The sequence below is a fragment of the Poecilia reticulata genome, chromosome 22, assembly GCF_904066995.2.
Source record: "Poecilia reticulata chromosome 22, P_reticulata-male-v2, whole genome shotgun sequence".
NCBI classification, from domain to species: domain Eukaryota; kingdom Metazoa; phylum Chordata; class Actinopteri; order Cyprinodontiformes; family Poeciliidae; genus Poecilia; species Poecilia reticulata.
The window spans coordinates 26116503-26135417 of record NC_088851.1 but is presented as its reverse complement, the minus strand read 5'-3'; the positions used below and the strand labels follow the sequence as shown (position 1 = coordinate 26135417).

The 18915-nt window shown below is 40.7% G+C and overlaps 1 protein-coding gene across 2 annotated transcripts in view; it reads left to right on the top strand.

Annotated features, from left to right (window-relative positions):
• Positions 1 to 18915, top strand: part of mboat2a (membrane bound O-acyltransferase domain containing 2a) — a 32839-nt gene extending 13924 nt beyond the window's left edge. Inside the window, exons 2-13 of one of the 2 annotated variants that reach the window (XM_081603211.1) lie at positions 2270 to 2415; positions 5121 to 5198; positions 7938 to 8033; positions 8728 to 8783; positions 9834 to 9891; positions 10922 to 11108; positions 12170 to 12362; positions 12843 to 12946; positions 13022 to 13086; positions 13780 to 13912; positions 14949 to 15100; positions 16380 to 18915. In XM_081603211.1, the coding sequence (XP_081459337.1) occupies positions 2270 to 2415; positions 5121 to 5198; positions 7938 to 8033; positions 8728 to 8783; positions 9834 to 9891; positions 10922 to 11108; positions 12170 to 12362; positions 12843 to 12946; positions 13022 to 13086; positions 13780 to 13912; positions 14949 to 15100; positions 16380 to 16545 (1434 nt within the window). In that variant the 3' untranslated portion in view covers positions 16546 to 18915. Of the gene's footprint in view, positions 1 to 2269; positions 2416 to 4836; positions 4981 to 5120; positions 5199 to 7937; positions 8034 to 8727; positions 8784 to 9833; positions 9892 to 10921; positions 11109 to 12169; positions 12363 to 12842; positions 12947 to 13021; positions 13087 to 13779; positions 13913 to 14948; positions 15101 to 16379 lie in introns of those variants that run through there. The other variant, XM_017303027.2, reaches the window with a different exon arrangement.

The following is an 18915-nucleotide window of genomic DNA, read 5'->3' as shown; positions in this document are numbered from 1 at the left end:
ACGTGATCCTCTGATTGGCTAAGCAATGTAACGTGATCCTCTGATTGGCTAAGCAACGTAACGTGATCCTCTGATTGGCTAAGCAATGTAACGTGATCCTCTGATTGGCTAAGCAATGTAACGTGATCCTCTGATTGGCTAAGCAACGTAACGTGATCCTCTGATTGGCTAAGCAATGTAACGTGATCCTCTGATTGGCTCAGCAATGTAACGTGATCCTCTGATTGGCTAAGCTATGTAACGTGATCCTCTGATTGGCTAAACAACGTAACGTGATCCTCTGATTGGCTAAGCAATGTAACGTGATCCTCTGATTGGCTAAGCAACGTAACGTGATCCTCTGATTGGCTAAGCAACGTAACGTGATCCTCTGATTGGCTAAGCAACGTAACGTGATCCTCTGATTGGCTAAGCAATGTAACGTGATCCTCTGATTGGTTAAGCAATGTAACGTGATCCTCTGATTGGCTAAGCAATGTAACGTGATCCTCTGCAGCAAGTGATGGCGAAGCGGGGCGTCATCACGACTTTACACAAGTGTGTCTTTACCTCCGCGGCACCGAACCCCTGAGACCGACTCACTGAACCCCTGGGGTTCGATCGAACCCAGGTTAAGAACCACTGGCTTAGTGCTAAGAAGTGACTAAAATTACAGTTGTTGTGTTTTCTTTTGGTTGACGGTTGAGGAAGATGAGGCCATGAAACACTGTGATGCACCTTAAAGTGAATAAATCTTACTTTTAAATCTTTCCTTTTCACATTTAAATCAGTTGTGTAAAGTGAAACTGCGATGCTTTGCTCTGAATTCCTCGTTTTAAGGCTCATCTGAGAGCAACTTGTCTTGGTGCGTCTCTTTAAATGCAAACGAGGCGCTTAAAGGCGCAGTACGGTAGCTAACAGCTAGCACACATTAGCAGAAGACGCGATAAATTCATGTCCAAAATAACGGATTTTCTCATTTTAGTGTTTTTTGCATCTTTCCCTCAGATGTAACTTCTATTTTTATCTTTCTGTAAATCCGTCGTGATGCTAGCAGAGGTAGCTAAATGCGTAAACACAGAGGACTTTCTCTGCTGATTAAAATAAAATCTAACCAGGAAATTCAAAGTGGTTCTGATCCATGTGTGGGTTGATAAACTCAGCCACCCAACATTTGGACTTGTTGCTTTGTGATTCCTACAAAATCACTGGAAATTAGCTGGAAATGTAACAGTTCAAAAAACCGAATGGACTCAAAGATATGATGGATATCTACGCAGCACTGGGCAGAAAAACAGCTTTTATAAGTACACAAGCGAATGCATTTAAGGGTTAAAAAGGGGATTTTTCTTCCTCTGAACTTTCCTTTGTCTGCTCACCTGCTGAACATTTTCACAGGGAAAAGAGAAGAAACTTGTTACGCTTCATGCTCTCTGTATGCTGACCTCAGCTTCATGCCCTCTGTATGCTGACCTCAGCGTTTATGTGTCTTTGGACAAACAAAATGTTTCACCGCTTTCATCTGTCAGACCTGCAGACAGACGTCGGGCTGCATCTCCTTTCCCTCCCCATCAATCTCTGTTAAAGAATCTTATTATTAATCTGTGTCGCCGTGTGTGTGTGAGGTTAACGGGAACAGCTTCACAGGATGTTAAAGAGTTTGTGCCGACACACACAGAGACGTAAACACAAACACGGCGTGACGCCAGCAGGGCTGCCGGGAAAGTTTTATAGATTTATTCTGAGTTTGATGGTCATTGTTATGTTTCTGCTGGTTTTCTAGCTGTTCTTGTATCTGATCGGTATTGGCCGAGATATCGGTGTCTGAAGTGAAAAAAATGGATCAGTCCATCCCTAAAAAACCGACTAAAAAAGCACTAAAATTGACTAAAAAGACATTGAAATTAAAACATTAAAATATTAAAATTGGCATCAAAAAATATGGAAACTGATGTTAAAAACATATAAACTGTTAAAAACATGAAAATTAAAGGTAAAAACACTTAAACCGACTAATTCAGAAAGTTCAGAAACGTGTAAATTGATTATAAATAACAGAAAAAAACATGGAAACTGATTATCATACTGATCCAGGTTTAGTTTCTCACCTAAATGTTTATTTATTTCATGATGTTTTCATGATGTAAAGCTCTTTGTTGCTATGTAAATAAACGTAACGCCTCATTAAGAGAGAAGCTGAAACCGGCTGTCGCTTTAATCCCTCTCATGCAAATGAAATCGTGGAGTTGAGTGTTTTCATGGGATTTCTTCCTCTGCTGCTCCTGTGCAGGTGAACTTCGTGGCGGGTCAGCTGTTCGCTCTGCTCATGGCTGTGTGGTTCCGGCTCTACCTCCATCCCAGTAAAACCAGTCCCTTCATCAGACACGTGGTGGCCACCCTCCTGGGTCTGTACTTGGCTCTGTTCTGCTTCGGCTGGTAAGGCGCCGCCATGTTTATCCTGCGTTTTCATGAGAAATAAGCACAAAAACTTTGTCGGTCATCTGCTAATGTTAAAAAAAAAACACAATTTTTCAATTTCTGTTTTTCCTTTAAATAAGAAAAGCAATTAAAATCACACATGAAAAAGTTTGCTCATGTGATAAGTCATTAAAAACATGCAGCTCCATGATCCTCCTACCATTTCCTGTCGTTTCTTTGTCGTTTCTGCCAGTAGTAACATCCATTAGCTCATCATGTGACTTGTGGTGCAAAAAATATGATTTTTCCATGTAGTTTTAAGAAATCGATATGGCTGAAAAACGTCCTCCTAAAAGAAAAACTAAGAACGTTTAACTTTTGCTTCTGGGTGAAAAACGTTCTGCACATTTTAATGGTTTTATTTGACTTTGATTTCCCTCCAGCCGCCATGTTTCAGAGAAATGCAGCATTGCTGCACCGGAATGAGGCTGACAGAAATTTAATCCAACATTCGTTGTTCTGACTGAGCACAAAGTCATGAAAACTAATTTTCAGAGTTTGGTTTGCCTCCAGGTGGCGCTACTGTGACTTTACATAAGATATGAGACGTTACCACAAGGATTACCAGAAAAAGTCGGGTTAATAAGAAAAAACCCTGGTTGTTATTTTTGGTCAGGACTTCCTTTAAAAAGAGATTTTTAATGTCAGTTGGACTTTCCTGGTTAAAAATAGGTAAAATAAAAAATTAAGATCATTTTTCAAATTGTTTCAAATTCCCACTGATTCTAGTAATTTGATGCTGAAATTAAATGAAGTGTTTTATAATTTGATAACTTCCTGGAGGCGGAGCTTCAGAAAGAGCAGGAGCTTTTAAAGAGACAAAGGCCCAATTTCAACTCATTAAATCAGAAAGTTACATTTATTTTAAGTCGTATTTGACATATATAGCATTTTCATAGTGACAGTCCTGCTATAAAATGGGGCTATGTGCCTGGAAACACATTTATTTTGCCGTCGTGTTTTCGCCTGGTTTTGTTTCGCCTGGTTTTGTTTCGCCTGGTTTTGTTTTGCCGTCGTGTTTTCGCCTAGTTTTCTTTTGTCGTGTTTTCACCTGGTTTTGTTTCGCCTGGTTTTGTTTTGTCGTCGTGTTTTCGCCTGGTTTTGTTTTGCCGTCGTGTTTTCGCCTGGTTTTGTTTTGTCGTGTTTTCGCCTGGTTTTGTTTCGCCTGGTTTTGTTTTGTCGTGTTTTTGCCTGGTTTTGTTTTGCCGTCGTGTTTTTGCCTGGTTTTGTTTCGCCTGGTTTTGTTTTGTCGTCGTATTTTTGCCTGGTTTTGTTTTGCCGTCGTGTTTTTGCCTGGTTTTGTTTTGCCGTCGTGTTTTCGCCTGGTTTTGTTTTGCCGTCGTGTTTTCGCCTGGTTTTGTTTTGCCGTCGTGTTTTCGCCTGGTTTTGTTTCGCCTGGTTTTGTTTTCGCCTGGTTTTGTTTTGCCGTCGTGTTTTCGCCTGGTTTTGTTTTGTCGTGTTTTCGCCTGGTTTTGTTTCGCCTGGTTTTGTTTTGTCGTGTTTTTGCCTGGTTTTGTTTTGCCGTCGTGTTTTTGCCTGGTTTTGTTTCGCCTGGTTTTGTTTCGCCTGGTTTTGTTTTGTCGTCGTATTTTTGCCTGGTTTTGTTTTGCCGTCGTATTTTTGCCTGGTTTTGTTTTGCCGTCGTGTTTTCGCCTGGTTTTGTTTCGCCTGGTTTTGTTTTGCCGTCGTGTTTTCGCCTGGTTTTGTTTCGCCTGGTTTTGTTTTGCCGTCGTGTTTTCGCCTGGTTTTGTTTTGCCGTCGTGTTTTCGCCTGGTTTTGTTTCGCCTGGTTTTGTTTCGCCTGGTTTTGTTTTGCCGTCGTGTTTTCGCCTGGTTTTGTTTTGCCGTCGTGTTTTCGCCTGGTTTTGTTTTGCCGTCGTGTTTTTGCCTGGTTTTGTTTCGCCTGGTTTTGTTTTGTCGTCGTATTTTTGCCTGGTTTAGTTTTGCCGTCGTATTTTTGCCTGGTTTTGTTTTGCCGTCGTGTTTTCGCCTGGTTTTGTTTCGCCTGGTTTTGTTTCGCCTGGTTTTGTTTTGCCGTCGTGTTTTCGCCTGGTTTTGTTTCGCCTGGTTTTGTTTCGCCTGGTTTTGTTTTGCCGTCGTGTTTTCGCCTGGTTTTGTTTTGCCGTCGTGTTTTCGCCTGGTTTTGTTTCGCCTGGTTTTGTTTCGCCTGGTTTTGTTTTGCCGTCGTGTTTTCGCCTGGTTTTGTTTTGCCGTCGTGTTTTCGCCTGGTTTTGTTTTGTCGTGTTTTCGCCTGGTTTTGTTTCGCCTGGTTTTGTTTTCGCCTGGTTTTGTTTTCGCCTGGTTTTGTTTTGTCGTCGTGTTTTCGCCTGGTTTTGTTTTGCCGTCGTGTTTTCGCCTGGTTTTGTTTTTCCTCCGCCGCTGCCTCGTCTCCTCGTCGTCTGGATTGACTCCTGACTAACTCAGAGCGGCGTCTCTGCTCTGCTGCAGGGCTTGACGTCGGTCGGATCACGGCGCTGCTGGACTCGGTGTTTCTGTGTTTCTGCTCTGCTGCGGCGCTCTCATGGTGCAGCCTGTTCCGATATCATAGGGATGAATTTTTAGCTGAAATAAATTCAGATTTCTCTCCTGTGCTCTGACTGCCTGCTGCATTACTCAATAATTGTTGGTATGTTTGTGTAATATTTGTGATATTTGTCTTTAAAGGTATTCGGTCCATTTTCTGGTGCAGAGCGGCCTCTCCTATGGGGTGATGATCTTTGCCAGCCTGGAGCACATGCACAAGTAAGACAGCAACATTTTTCAGTGAAGCATTTATGGTTCTTTCTGCAGGACGGCGCAAATCTGCAGGAACTTTTAAACACTCAAACTGGTGGGTGCAGGTTTTACTTCATTTTTCCCAGTCCAAAGTTATAAATAAACCTCATAAACGCCCTTCATAGAGCTTCGGCTGAGTGTTGCTAACAGAGTCAGCATCACTTTGAGCAAAGCAGGCGTCAGAACTCAGTTATTTGTTCTGATTTAGTAATTTTTTTTTATTACGTACTAGTTGTCATTTTCCCGTTTCCCATCAAAACAGCCCACATCATGATACTTCCACCGCCTTTTAGCCCGTGGTAATGCTATGGTCTGATATCCTGGATCCCATTCTTAACTTATAGATTTCAACATGAAGCTGCTCCATTTGTGAGGTCAGACACTGATGTTGGACGACCTCAGAAACTAGCTGAGCCTGGTGCAGGGGAGCCTAAAGGTTGACAGAAAATGTGACTATATAGTGATAAGTTATTATAAGATATTGTTGATGATCCTTTAACACCAGCTGGAGGTGGAGCAGATGATGAAGTTCTGGTCCAAACAAACTGAGCCTATCAGCTCGTCTGCAGGGTTCAAATATAGTAAAAATTATAGTCCAGAAATTAAACCTTCTTCATAATTTATCACTTTTAGCTTTAATTTGTTCAGCTTAGCTGATTCATCGTCCAGGTTTGTGACCTTGACTCGTTAAGGTCACCACATTCATGTTGTCCCCAAACTATAGGACATTTATCTTATTGTTTACTGTTTATTGTGAAAAATTTCTTATCATATTTTTGATTTGTCTTTATGTTAAATTTCAGTTATTTATGTAAATAAAAAATTAACAGTATGATCTGAAGTTTTAGTCTTTTTCTCCACTGTTTGTTTCACGGCAGCGTCAATAAATTGTAAAATATATGATTAGATACAGTTGCTGTGCATTTCAGAGATGTAACTAAAAGTTGTCCGGCTGTAAAGTCCCAGAACTCGCTGACACGTCGCTGTTTGCTGAGGTCACTGAACCTTTCAGGTCTTTGCATAACAAATGGGTTTCTGACCCGGTTCAGGTCGGAAGCCCGCGGCTTTCTGAGCGGACACGGCAACCCTTTGTTTGACCTGCGACCTTTGCTCTTGGAGCTCGACCTGACCTGGTTACACCTGCACGACTAGCAGAGCGATTAGCATAACAGCAGAAAAATTCCTGTAGGAGGAAAAACGGAGGCAGGAAATGGAAGAAAGATGTGGAGAAATATTCACAGCTAATCGCACTGAGCTTCTTTCTTTCTGTCTTTATTTATGTTTTCTTTGTTTTTCTGCCTCTTCACTGATTTTTTCTGTCCGTCTTTGTCTGTCTGTCTACCTATTAATCTAATCTAATCTAATCTCTCTTCACTTATATCTGCCAAGCAGAAACACAAAAATCTGTGAAACTCTCAACAAAAATAAAAACGGGACTTTATGGGAAGCGTTGGGTTGGGACCAACAAAGAAAAAGCTAATTTAATGTCATTTTTTAAACAATTATTCTCTATTTGTTTAGGATTTACAGCATTAATTCACTGTGAGCTGCTGCTTCACAGTTCGGTCTGATGCAAATTTCCTCTATTTGACTAATTGAGCAAACAAGTTGCAGCAAAGCGAGGAACACAGGCAGTAAATCCAGTCAACACAAATATCCTTTACGGTCCCACAGTGAAGAGATTCAGCAGCAAAGTGATGAAAAAATAAGAATAAAAGGCTTTAGCAACGTTTTTTAAAAATGTCTTATGTAAAACTGAGTGCAGTCATTTAAAAGTAAAATTAACCTGATTCACCTGCACATTTTTCATAGAAATTCACACAAAATCATCAAATACTTTCCACAGCATGTCGGGGAGACAGAGAGCAGAGAGAAAAAACAACAAAGACCAAATCTTTCAGAAATTTTCTGAAAAAAAGGAAATTCCTGAGTTTCGAAAGTCACAAATTTTCATCTTTTCAAACTCAGAAATTTCCTTTTTTTTCTCAAAATTATTTGAGAAAAATTTTTGGGGGGCTGAAATTTGCTCTCTTTTTAATTACAATGGAAATAAAACTCTGTTTTGTAGATCTCAGCATAAAGCATAACTGTGGGTTTGTTACAAATTTCCTACGAAAACATTCGCAAATTGAATTTAAGTGATGCTAACTCCTAATTAAAAAAATGTAATTCATAAAAATTAAAACAGAAACAGTGGAAACATTTAGAAAATAAAAACAGATTTTATAGAGCCCTAGTGCATTTTTCAGTTTGAGAAATCCTTTAATCTCCATGGCAACCATTCAGTTGTGCATAACTCCTGAGTGGACGTAGCTCCGCCTTCGAGGTGCAGCTCCTCCCCCACTCAGCTCCTTCAGACTAGCCAGAAGCAATTAGCAAACATTTGAATGTCTCATGTCAGGAGCTGTGGCTAAAATGTTGTTAAAGGCTTAATAGAGGAGCCATGTTGGAATGACCTCCTGGAGGCGGAGCTTCTGAAAGAAGCAGGTGTGTCTTAAAGTGACAGAGGCCCAATTTCAAGGCGTTAAATTACAAAGTCAGATTTCTTTAACACATTTGTTTGATTGTGCTGTAAAATGGCCGCCATGTGCCTGGAAAATGTTTGACACTGCCCCTTTGAAGGCGAACATATGCGACTGCATTTGCACTATTTATTGTGAAGGATGCCAAAGAAAAAGCAGGTCTCTGTTGTTTCTGTTTCTTTAGGTACTGCTTCATCGTCACCCTCGGTTACCTGATCGTCTGTCAGATCACAAGAGTCTACGTGTTCGACTACGGCATGTACTCTGCAGATTTCACTGGGTGAGCTTCGTTTTAAATGAAATCTTTACATGAAACATCCTAAATGATGCTGGAAGCGCCGAGTCGGTTCCCTGCAGGTTGGAGGAGGCTGGTTGCTAAGCAACGCAACGCAAACCCAAACGGGCCGTCCGTCCGTCTGTTTGGCTTCAAAATGTCAAATCAAATATGCTTCTCTGAACCGAACGCCTCTGTTTGGTCATTTATTATGCGTGGATTTATTCTGCTGATACCAGCAAGAAGAAGAAGCAGCAGAGAGATGACTAGTGCAGCACTCAGAGCCAAGAGGAAGAGCAGCAGGAAGGAAGAGCAACAGGAAGTTAAAAAAAGCCCCTCATTATCCAGGAGGGAACTTCCCACTGTAAGGATACTGGTGCAGCTGGTTCTGTTGCTGCTGTTACTGGGCTAATTGGTATCTGAGCCCATTAGGTGGACGGCAAAACAAAACAAGAAGATGAGGATAAGAGGAAAGCTTTTATTAGCTGAAATGACTGACACCTGGAAAATGAGTCGTTATTTTACTGGGATTTTAAGTGATGAAGAACACAAAGTCGTGCATAAATCAAAATGTCTGTCGCTGAAATTGGATTAAAAATGTGTCTAAAATGGTCATAATTTTTCCCATTTAATTTGTATTTTATGCCGAATCAAACAGAAACAAACGTTGTAAATGTTATTTGCTTGCTTTGCTTTTCAGGCCCATGATGGTTATAACCCAGAAGATCACCAGCATGGCGTTTGAAATCCATGACGGTAAGACTTCCTGCTCCGAAAGCGCCAGATGAGGCAGAAGTGAAAGTGCCACTTTGATTCTCTGAGGAGTTAAAAAAAAATGAAACGTTATTTTTGAGACGGCTCGATCGGCCGACCAGTGGAGCAGAAAGAGAGAACAGGCGCCGTTATGTAATGGGTTTATGGCCAACGGTTTGCTCAGGCTGCAGATTGAGCCCCAACAGGCTTTAAACTGAGTCGATTAAAACGTCTGTAATTAATCAATCGCATTTTAATTGAGAAAATAAGCAACTCATTCAATTCACAAACCTCTTTTTGCTGCTAAATTACTGAATAAACAGACACATGAGCTCAACAACAGGGATATTTATTGTTTTTATTCTGCAATTCAGGTTATTTCAGACGTTAGCAATAGCATTGGGGACGTTAGCGTTAGCTGCTACATGGTTAGCATTGAGATGCTACTTTAGGCTTCAGTGAGAGGCTAACTCCTTTTAGTACAACTTGAACACAACACTAGTATTTCTAATCAGATTGATTTCTGAAGCAGGGATGAGCCGAGAGGAGCGCTAACATCGCTAATGTTAGCATGTGTGCGTCAGATTCACAGGCGTACCAGAAACAAATTCAAAGGCTCCAGGTTGGGAGTTTTTTATGTAAAAAAGAAAAGTTCAGTTGATTATGCTAAAATCTCGGCCATTAATTAATCAAATTTAACTCAGTAAAATTAATGTTTATTATTCTTTTTTCAATTTTTACAGTTCATTCCTTTAATTTCCCTATAAGTCACGTGTAAAGTGAAACTCCTCTCCAGGTTTGGTGAATGTTGGTCTTAATGAAGCGTCGTTTTGTTTAAACCGTTTGGGTTTTTGCGCCCAATGAGCTGAAAAGCTGCCGGTTTCCAACAATGGAGCGTTCTCCAGAGGTCGTGACCTTTTGCTCGTGTTTATGTTGCTCCGCCATCACGGCTGCCCTCTGAATCCTGAACACCTTCACTGTTAAACCTGGATGTGTTTCACAGCGTGCATCATGCTGGTGTGTGTGTGTGTGTGTGTGTGTGTGTGTGTGCAGGTTTGTCGAAGCGCAGGGAAGGACAGCTGACTCCCAGTCAGAAATACCTAGCTATCAGGTATGTGACTAAGGTATGTTTTAATGCTCCGACGGTTGAATTTAACCTCTTGTTGTCTGTTCGTTAGAGTGTACGCCTGCGCTCTGGTGGTGTTTTAATCAAGCCGTTATCGCCGGCTGCTGTCGGTGAATCATTTTACGGGAATGCCTGTAATCCGTCCTTCCTGCTTTGCGGATTGTTTTCCCTCTCAAATCTTCTCTGATGGAGATGAAATGCTACGAGGCGGGACTTCCTTTATTAACATGAATACACAGCTAGAGCTGCAGTGAAACGGCTCAGCTCAAAGCATGGCCTAGTCAAAGTCGAGACCTAAATTCCATTAAGAGAGCATAGTGACATTTTATAGAATAATCAAGTAACTTTGTTTCCTTCAGTTGTTTTAAAAATATAGTGTACATCAAATATGGCTAAAACAAATTTGACTTTGTAATTTAACGCCCTGAAATTGGGCATCTGTCTCTTTAAGAACTTCCTGCTCTTTCTTAAACTCTGCCTTCAGGAAGACATCCCAACATTTCTCCTCTAATGACCCTTTAACATCGTTTTTGCCAGAGCAGTGGCTCCTATAATGAGCTCGGCAGTTGTGCAGCTCCACCAGGTGTTTGCTAATTGCTGCTGGCTAGTCTGAAGGAGCTGCTGTGTGCGGTTGAAGCTTGGAAACTGCAGCTCTAGGGAGGAGCTGCATCTCGAAGGCGGGGCTAGGTCCAACCAGGTGTTTTTCACATCCGAATGGTTGCCATGGAGATTAAAGGGTTTCTCAAACATGCAGGAAAAGTCAAAGCAACATTCCATGTTTGTTTTTGACAAGAGAAAAACTTGATGAAAAGCTGAAAGAAGTTGGTTTTGCATAATACCGGCCCTTTAAGAATTTGTGGTGAAATGTAAAAATTGACGTTCAGAAACACTCTGCGCCGCAGGAAACCTGCAGCAAACAGGAAGTTTTATTTGGGATTAGTTCAGAGTTTTGCTTATTTGTGTTTTTCCGTCGCTTCACATCCTGATCCTAACGAGCGTCTCCTGTTCTGCTCAGCCGGATGCCCAGCTTGCTGGAGTACCTGAGCTACAACTGCAACTTCATGGGCATCCTGGCGGGACCCACCTGCTCCTACAACGACTACATGGCCTTCATGGAGGGGACGTCGTACCAGCGCCGCCGCCAGGAGAGCGCTAACGGCAAGGAGAACGGGAAGGCCAAGCAGCCCGAGCCTTCACCAAAGGTACCGGTCGGATCCAGATCCACTCACCTTAAATCAGCTCAAATGGCTCAAACAGAAACGGTCAGTAAATATGAAACTTTGAGGCTTTTTTTAGACCAAAGGTTTAAATAAAACATAAGAATTAAAGCGGAGCTTCAATTATCAGCATTTCTGTCCTCTCTTCTACTTTGATTTGCCAGTTTGGGCCAATAATTCAAGAAAATGCAAGAAAAAATATTTTTCAGGGCTTCTTAAAGAGACAGAGGCCCAATTTCAAGGTGTTAAATTGAGGCATATTTGATGTGTACAGCGTCTTTACATCAACCGGAGGTAATATAATTGCTTGATTTTAATGTGAAATGGCGCTTTGGGCCTGGAAAATAAATACTTTTAGTGTGCTGCATTCACTGACTGCTAAAATGTCAGTCTTTTCAGTTTCCATCCTGATTTCATGGAGCATCTCCACAGGAACAACTGTTTGATGAATGCAAGTTTGCATTTTTTTTTATTTTTAGGAGTATATATTTATTAATAACTGGTTTGGTTCTTTAGAAGTGGCCTATTGTTCTCCTTTGAACTGATTAGCATAGATTTATGGCCTATACAAAACCCGTTCATCACATTTTTAAACCCCCAATATAAAATGATTCTCAGATAATGAGATTTCAGTCGGGTCTTTTCAGAATGAGCTGTTTTTAGGGCGGCAAAACCAGCTGAGCAACTGTGCTAGCGCTCTGCTTTGGTTGCTAGGTAACGAGTGGAACTTTGCGGGGGTTGCTAGGTAACGGGCTGGTCCTGCCTGGGGTCACTGGGTGAGTGGCAGTGCCTGCTGATTTGTGACGTTGCATTCAGAAGAATACCAAAATAACTTCAACTATTACCATTTGAGGCTGTTTTCAGAGCAAAGGTTTAAATAAAACATTTAACATTTTGTTTTTAGAAGCAGCAAAAACCCAAAGTGGAAATGAAACCACAGAGTCCCCATCTGCAGCAGCCAGTCTGTGAATGAGGAGCCTCACATTTCCTCCACCTGAGCCATAATAAAACGCCGTGTTTTTGTTTTCCCTTCCATGTCCTCCCAGCGCGCCGTGGTGGCCAAGCTGTGCACCTGCGCCATCTCTTTGACCACCTACCTGTCGCTGTACCGGCTGCTCCCGGTCGTCCGCTCCATAGACGAGCACTTCGTCAGCAACACGCCGTTCCACCTGCAGGTCGTCTACCTTTACCTGGCCATGCTGGCGCTCAGGCCTAAATACTACTTTGTGTGGACTCTGGGTGAGGAAACCTGAAACCTTTACAACATTAGGCCTGACGCAATAAGCAGTAAATCCATTAATCAATTAATCGTATTGCTTTAAAACAGGTTTATCTGTTGTTTTCTTTTCTCCCTTTCTACCAAAACTGGATGATAAAAGTCTTCAGTCTGGTGCTTTGCTCTTTCTTTTGAAGGACACATTTGTTTACAGAGACTTTTGATTTGTTGTTTTGGTTGTTGTTTACCTTCAGATTTAAAACGTCTTCCAGTTCCTGTGTTAAATGCTCATTCGAATTCAAAGTTTATTGATCTTTGAGAATGTGTTCTTGCATTATTAAGCCATCAAATCAAAAATATAATTATCACAATGGACTCCCTGACGTCCAGAATTAAAACGGGTTTTAATGTGAAATAATTTCCCAGTGCAACATTGCCATCTAGTGGTGATGTGAGAACTGCACCCTGCTGGATTTCATGAGGGTCTGTTTGCTTGTCTGCAGCCGATGCCATCAACAACGCAGCCGGGTTTGGCTTCAACGGCTACGACGCAGACGGCTCGCCGCGCTGGGACCTGATTTCCAACCTCAGGATTCTGGATATCGAGGTTCGGCGTCGGCGTTCGTTTACCTTCTGGATTTACTTTCCATCCGTTTCCTGAAGTTTTACTGTTTCCTTTCAGTTTGCCACAAGTTTCAAGCTCTTTCTAGACAACTGGAACATTCAGACAGCTCAGTGGCTCAAGAGGTAACAGGATTATTTTCATTTCTGCGTTTTTATGGTGCATTTTCTGGATGGGAGATTTGAAATTATTTTGCAACACACAACTTAAATTAATTTCTTGAACAGGTTTTGATTGTTTTGTGGGGTTTCCTGTATTCTGCAGCGTTAAAAACAATGAAGAACAACATAAAGTTTTAAATTAAGATATAATAATAATATCAGAATGACAATAAAACTATCTAATATTTGTTTCCTATGATTTTCTACAAATATTAAAATAGGAGACAATCAGTCCATCCAAAAGATTTACTTTCCTTTATTTTAAAACCTAAAAGTAGAAATAAGATAATGGTTCCTTTCAAAGGACACAAAAACATCCTGTAATAAATATTTTCATAAAATAATACACCATCTTTTTCCAAAACATCATGCAACAATTGTTCTAATTTAGTTTTTTTGTTGGCTCTTTAGATTATAAAGAGTTGCTGAAACAGACTAAAATATATAAACACACTCCCACTAATATTCAATTCTAAATGTATTTGTTTATTTGAGCCTATACGTATAATTTTGTATAATAATTTCCCTTTTATTAAAATCTAAAATGGATTTTATCCCCTCTGAGTAAAACTGTAACTCTGCTAACTAGCTTAGCATTTCTGCTGATATTTCCTGATTTTTCCGTGAGCCCTGAATGCACCGTGTCGTCTTCCTCAGAGTTTGCTACGAGCGTTGCCCCGTCAACCCGACGGCCGCCACCTTCCTGCTGTCGGCCATGTGGCACGGCGTCTACCCCGGCTACTACCTGACCTTCGTCACCGGCATCGGGATGACCATGGCTGCCCGCGCCGTGAGTTCTCTTTCCTCCTTCAGCACCAAATCTGCTTGAAATTTTCAGAAATCCACATCCAGGTTGCTGGGAGAGAAAGATGCAGTTCCCCCCCAAATATGAAAAAAATCTGAAAAGTGCGGTGTGCACTTATATTTAGCCCTTCAAACACCTGGCTCACATGACAAGACTTTTATTCTGATTTTTGGGATAATGCTAAAGATTATCTTAACTTTTTAAAGTATTGCATGTTTTGTTCATTGTTTTTGAGGTAAAATATTTTTTTTAAACAGGAAAAATATAAAATTTCTATAATTTTTTTTTTTTAAAGTCTCATTGCTGTATTTGCTTAATTTTAGATTATTTTTATCTTTTCTTGGCCCATGAACACTTTTGACTTGATGATTCTGTCAGAATAAAAGTCTTGTCCCAAAAAAAGTTGGATAATTTTTCACTTAAAATTATTTGTCCAAATCTCTGCAGTGACTTTTTTCACCTAAATCTGCTTTTAAGTTATTTAATGAACAAGTGTTTTCAAACTATTTATTTTTTTCCAATTGCTGAAATTTTAAAAATAAATTTAAATAAGTTTCGGATCTATAATATTTTCCACGCCAAGAACAAACGTGGCCATGTTTTTAGGTTTTTATTTTAAGCTTTGCTTGTTCCTAGAAAAATAACATTTTTAATGAATGGAAAATCCATTTTTAAGTTTGGATCCTCTGAGTGACGCTCCTGTCCTCCAAAAGAAATCAGATAAATTTAATTTCTTGGTTTTTTTCTATTTCTACTGTTTCCCTTTTTGTATAAATAAAAATATCAGGTTACTTCATTTGCTGGATTCTTATTTATGTTTTGGTACAAAAAGTTTGGACACCCCTGACCTAGAAAATGCTGACCCAGTTACCGCCTGAAGCTAATGATCCTTCGGCCTTCAGCCTCAGTCCTTTAACGAGCAGACATGTTTGGACTCGTCAAACCGGGTCGTTTGGCTCGTTTGCTGCAGTTTACTAGGAACTGAATGAATGCAACTTAAAGTTTTAAACCTCTCCTTTAGGTACGCCACAACATCAGACCGTACTTCTTGGTCTCCGACTCGCACAAGCGCGTCTATGATGTCATCACGTGGGCTAGCACGCAGGTTGCCATTTGTTACACGGTGGTGCCGTTCGTCCTGCTCGCTGTTGGACCTTCGCTAAAGTTCTACAGGTGCGTGTTGTTTACCTTTTAACCGCTAACTTCCGCTGGGAATGAGAGGAATTGATCGTCTGCTGGGAGGCTGCAATGGTTAACGAGACAGATTAATGGGAGGAAATAAAACGGGCCGAGTCGGTGCTGGGGCATAACGACCCGGTTGTTAGCGATTAGCTGCCAGACAGGTGGCGTAAAGAGAGCAGGCTAACCCTGGAGCCATCGCTTCAGGGTTAACCTTTGCCCTCCTCATGAAATGGTTGAAATATTTCACAGAGAAATGAGAAAACATCATCAGTTCCCACCGACTCCTTGTGTGCAGACTGAGCTAACGAAATTATTATTAGAATCTTTTCAGGAATAATAAAATGTATTCAATAGATGAAACATGCAGGTTTTTGAGTGAGCGTTAAAGAAATGCTAACAAAATACTTGATCTGGTGCAGCGGTGAACACACTTCTGCTAAACCGCTGATAATTTCAGTTAGCTCATATTTTTTTCCAGATAAATTTTGAAATTCTAATTTATTTGCCAATTTTTAAACTTTGAGTTGGATAAAGTTTGACATCCGTTTGAAGTTTTGTTTATTGACAGCAGTTCCACTTCCTCTCCTCACGTTCTCTCTTTTTTCCCTCCAATAACTTTATTTAAACCAAGAAACAAACGGCAACAAAATAAAAAAAACAGGCAGTAGAGAGGAATAAATAAACATAAATACAATATCTAAGGCCAATACAGAACATAGAAAGTTGCTTTGTCAAGATTAAAATGGTTTTGATGTCAAATATAATTTGATTTGAAGTTAGCACTTTAGCTTTACTGCTGTTAGCGTAGTGCTCTAGCATTAGCTTCTGCTAAATACTGTGTGGTTGTAGCTGTTTAGCGTTAGCGGAACTAATGTTTATAATTTGCGTGTTAGTGTTAATATAACTAACTTCTTAGTCGGCTGTTTCCACCAGTGCTACGGTGTTATTTCAGTCGTTTATTTCCATTTAACTAATATAACTAACTTCTTAGTCGGCTGTTTCCACCAGTGCTACGGTGTTATTTCAGTCGTTTATTTCCATTTAACTAAATTATTTTTGTTACGAACCACATCAATCACAGACTATAATTTGGCATCAATACGACTGAGGCAGCAGAGTAAGAAATACTGCCACCTGCAGGTGGGAGTTGGCATCACTTGAACCCAATGTTTGGTTTCAACCATTATGGAATCAAAAACTGTCGACAAACTGTGATAATCTAGAGATTTTGCTAAAATGCCATTCGTGATGCAGTTTTTTGTCCTTGCAGCTCGTGGTACTTTTGCTTGCACCTCCTGTGTCTCCTCGTGGTTCTGGTTCTGCCCGTCAAATCGAGACGCCGGCAGGCCAGAGCGAAGGAAGACGCTGCGCTGGACGAGCAGCTCGACCACAGCAGCACAGACAACAACTGCAACCGGAAAGACAAATCCACATGAGACCGCCGCCACGTCACGAGCTACACCTGGACCGGGTCGGGTCCAGTACCTAACCAAGAACCCAAAAAACACAAAACGTCTAGTAGCAACATGGAGGACAGCCGTCACTCTGCTGACGTGGACAAACAGGAAGTAATCTGGTGACTTTGGCGCTGCCTTAAACCCTCGATGTACTCTACAGGTGAGGCCGGTAGATGGGTGGAGTTCCTCAGGGCAGACAGGAAGTATGTGGAGGGTTTTTGTCATTGGAACAGGAAGTTCGTCCATTTGAAAGAAGCAAACTTTATCATCAGCTGCCAACTTTGAACAGGCCTTATGATCTTTGAATGGTTTCATTTCTTTTTTTTTTTTTATCTTGGAGCAGAGTTCACGTTGTGCGTTTCGTATTTAGCCGTTTCTGACGACACTATTTGAAATACATTCTTAATGTTTTTTTTCTTTTTGGGAAGATTTGGCTCTAAAACGACAGAGAGAAGAGAGTTTTCTGTTCTGGGTTTCTGTTTGGTTCTGGGTTTTTTCGATCCAGGGGTTTATTTGCAAACGGTTAAAGGGACTTTTGATTTGCTCACAAATCCAAACACACATTTTCTCACACATTTTTAAATGTTACAACCACAAACTAAAATGGGTTTAATTGGATTTTTTTATTTGATGAATGAACACAAAGTAGTGCATAATTGTGAAGTGGAAAGAAAACTGGTAAACGTTTTCCCCATATTTACTAAAAAAATCTCTTTTTGTTGTGAAATTGTATGTTTCCAGGGGGAAAATGATCATTTTTTACGATTAAAGTTTTTATCAGGTTCCAAACCCGACAAGCTCAGAGTTTAATCTGCATCAGAACATCTTCTGGGTCCAGGATGTTGCAACTTCTTCCTCTCTGGTTTCCTGTTCACGGTGATTCTGGACCTGGAAAATGTCGAGCTGACAAAGAGCCCAGATGAACCACTTACTGGTCCGGGTCGGGCTGGGAACCCATTAAAAACGGCCTGCTGCTCCAGTTCAGCTCTAAAATCAGACATTTTATCACTTTAGTCGTAGAAAATAATCCCTTTTTTCTCACAAAGTTGCAGCTTTCTGACATCAAAGAAAGAACACGATTTTTTTATTTTGATTAAGTTAAATTAATCACATGACCTCCTCCGGTTCTATAGTTTTATTCCTAATCCTCCGTTGTTTTATTCTGCCTTCCTGAGTCAGTAATTCACTTCTTGTTGAGTCTCTACCAGCCTGGAACATCTATAAACTCAAACTGTTGTTCTAGTCATGCCCCAGATTCTCAATTCCAGTTAGTTTCAGACTTTGACTAGGCCATTCCAACACATGATCTTCATTGGATGTTCTCCTTGTCTGGTTTAACACACGCAGTTTATTCCACTTCACGGTTATTCACTACTTTATGTTGCCTCATCAAAGGAAATCCCACTCAAATATCCCAGAGTTTCTAAATGTAACATGAAGAAATGTAAAAAAAACATTAAATTAAAATTTAACTGTGTTATTTCCATCACTTTTCTGATTAAGTGTTTAGCTTTTTATCTTAAAAATCTAACCGCAGTTTAATTGGATTAATGCGTTGGCGTGCTAAATGCATAAATCTCTGAGGAAATGTGATATTTTTTATTAAAACATGATGTGACCTCTGGAGTCCAGAGCCAGCCGGTGCCGTGAACGGTTTTATTTTTATACTGTGAGCGTCTAATGTTCGGGTCAGGGTGCATTTTACTGCAGGGTGAATGAGACACTGTTTCCTTTCGCTGTTTTTGCTGCATCTTCATCTGAAGCCTTCCAGATTTGGTTCTGTTTCAGGAGGTGTTTCTGTTAAAACAATATAAAAGAGATTGAAACTGATGGTTCCTGTTATTCTTCTTTAAAGTTACGGATTATTTAAGAAGCAACAAAGCAGCAGAAGTGACGTCTTTCAGTGTGGATCCGTTTGTGGGTTTTTTCTCTAACATTTCCATGTTCCTGCCATAACTCTGTGTGTTTACCATTTCTTGTGGTCTGTCGATGTTAATCGTGTTTTCAAAGGAACCCATGTTCTGTAGCTCGGCCCGCCGGCGAGAGGAGAGACGCCGTCGCTACAAACGCAGCGGCTGCAGCCGCTGCAGCAGCTGCAGTGCTGCAGCACTGCATGGCCACACATACCAGCAGATCGATGCAAACGGCTCCATACGTCCAAAGTGCCAAATCAGAAACGAATCTTGTTTTAGAGAGTGTGTAGGGGTGTGTGTGGGTGTGTGTGTGTGTTTGCGCGCCAGACTAACATAATGGGTATTTTTGTGTCAGAAGGAAATTTATCAAACTATTTGTATAACAGTGGAGTACATTCTGATGTGGCGAAATAAAGAAATTATTTTTAAACACTAA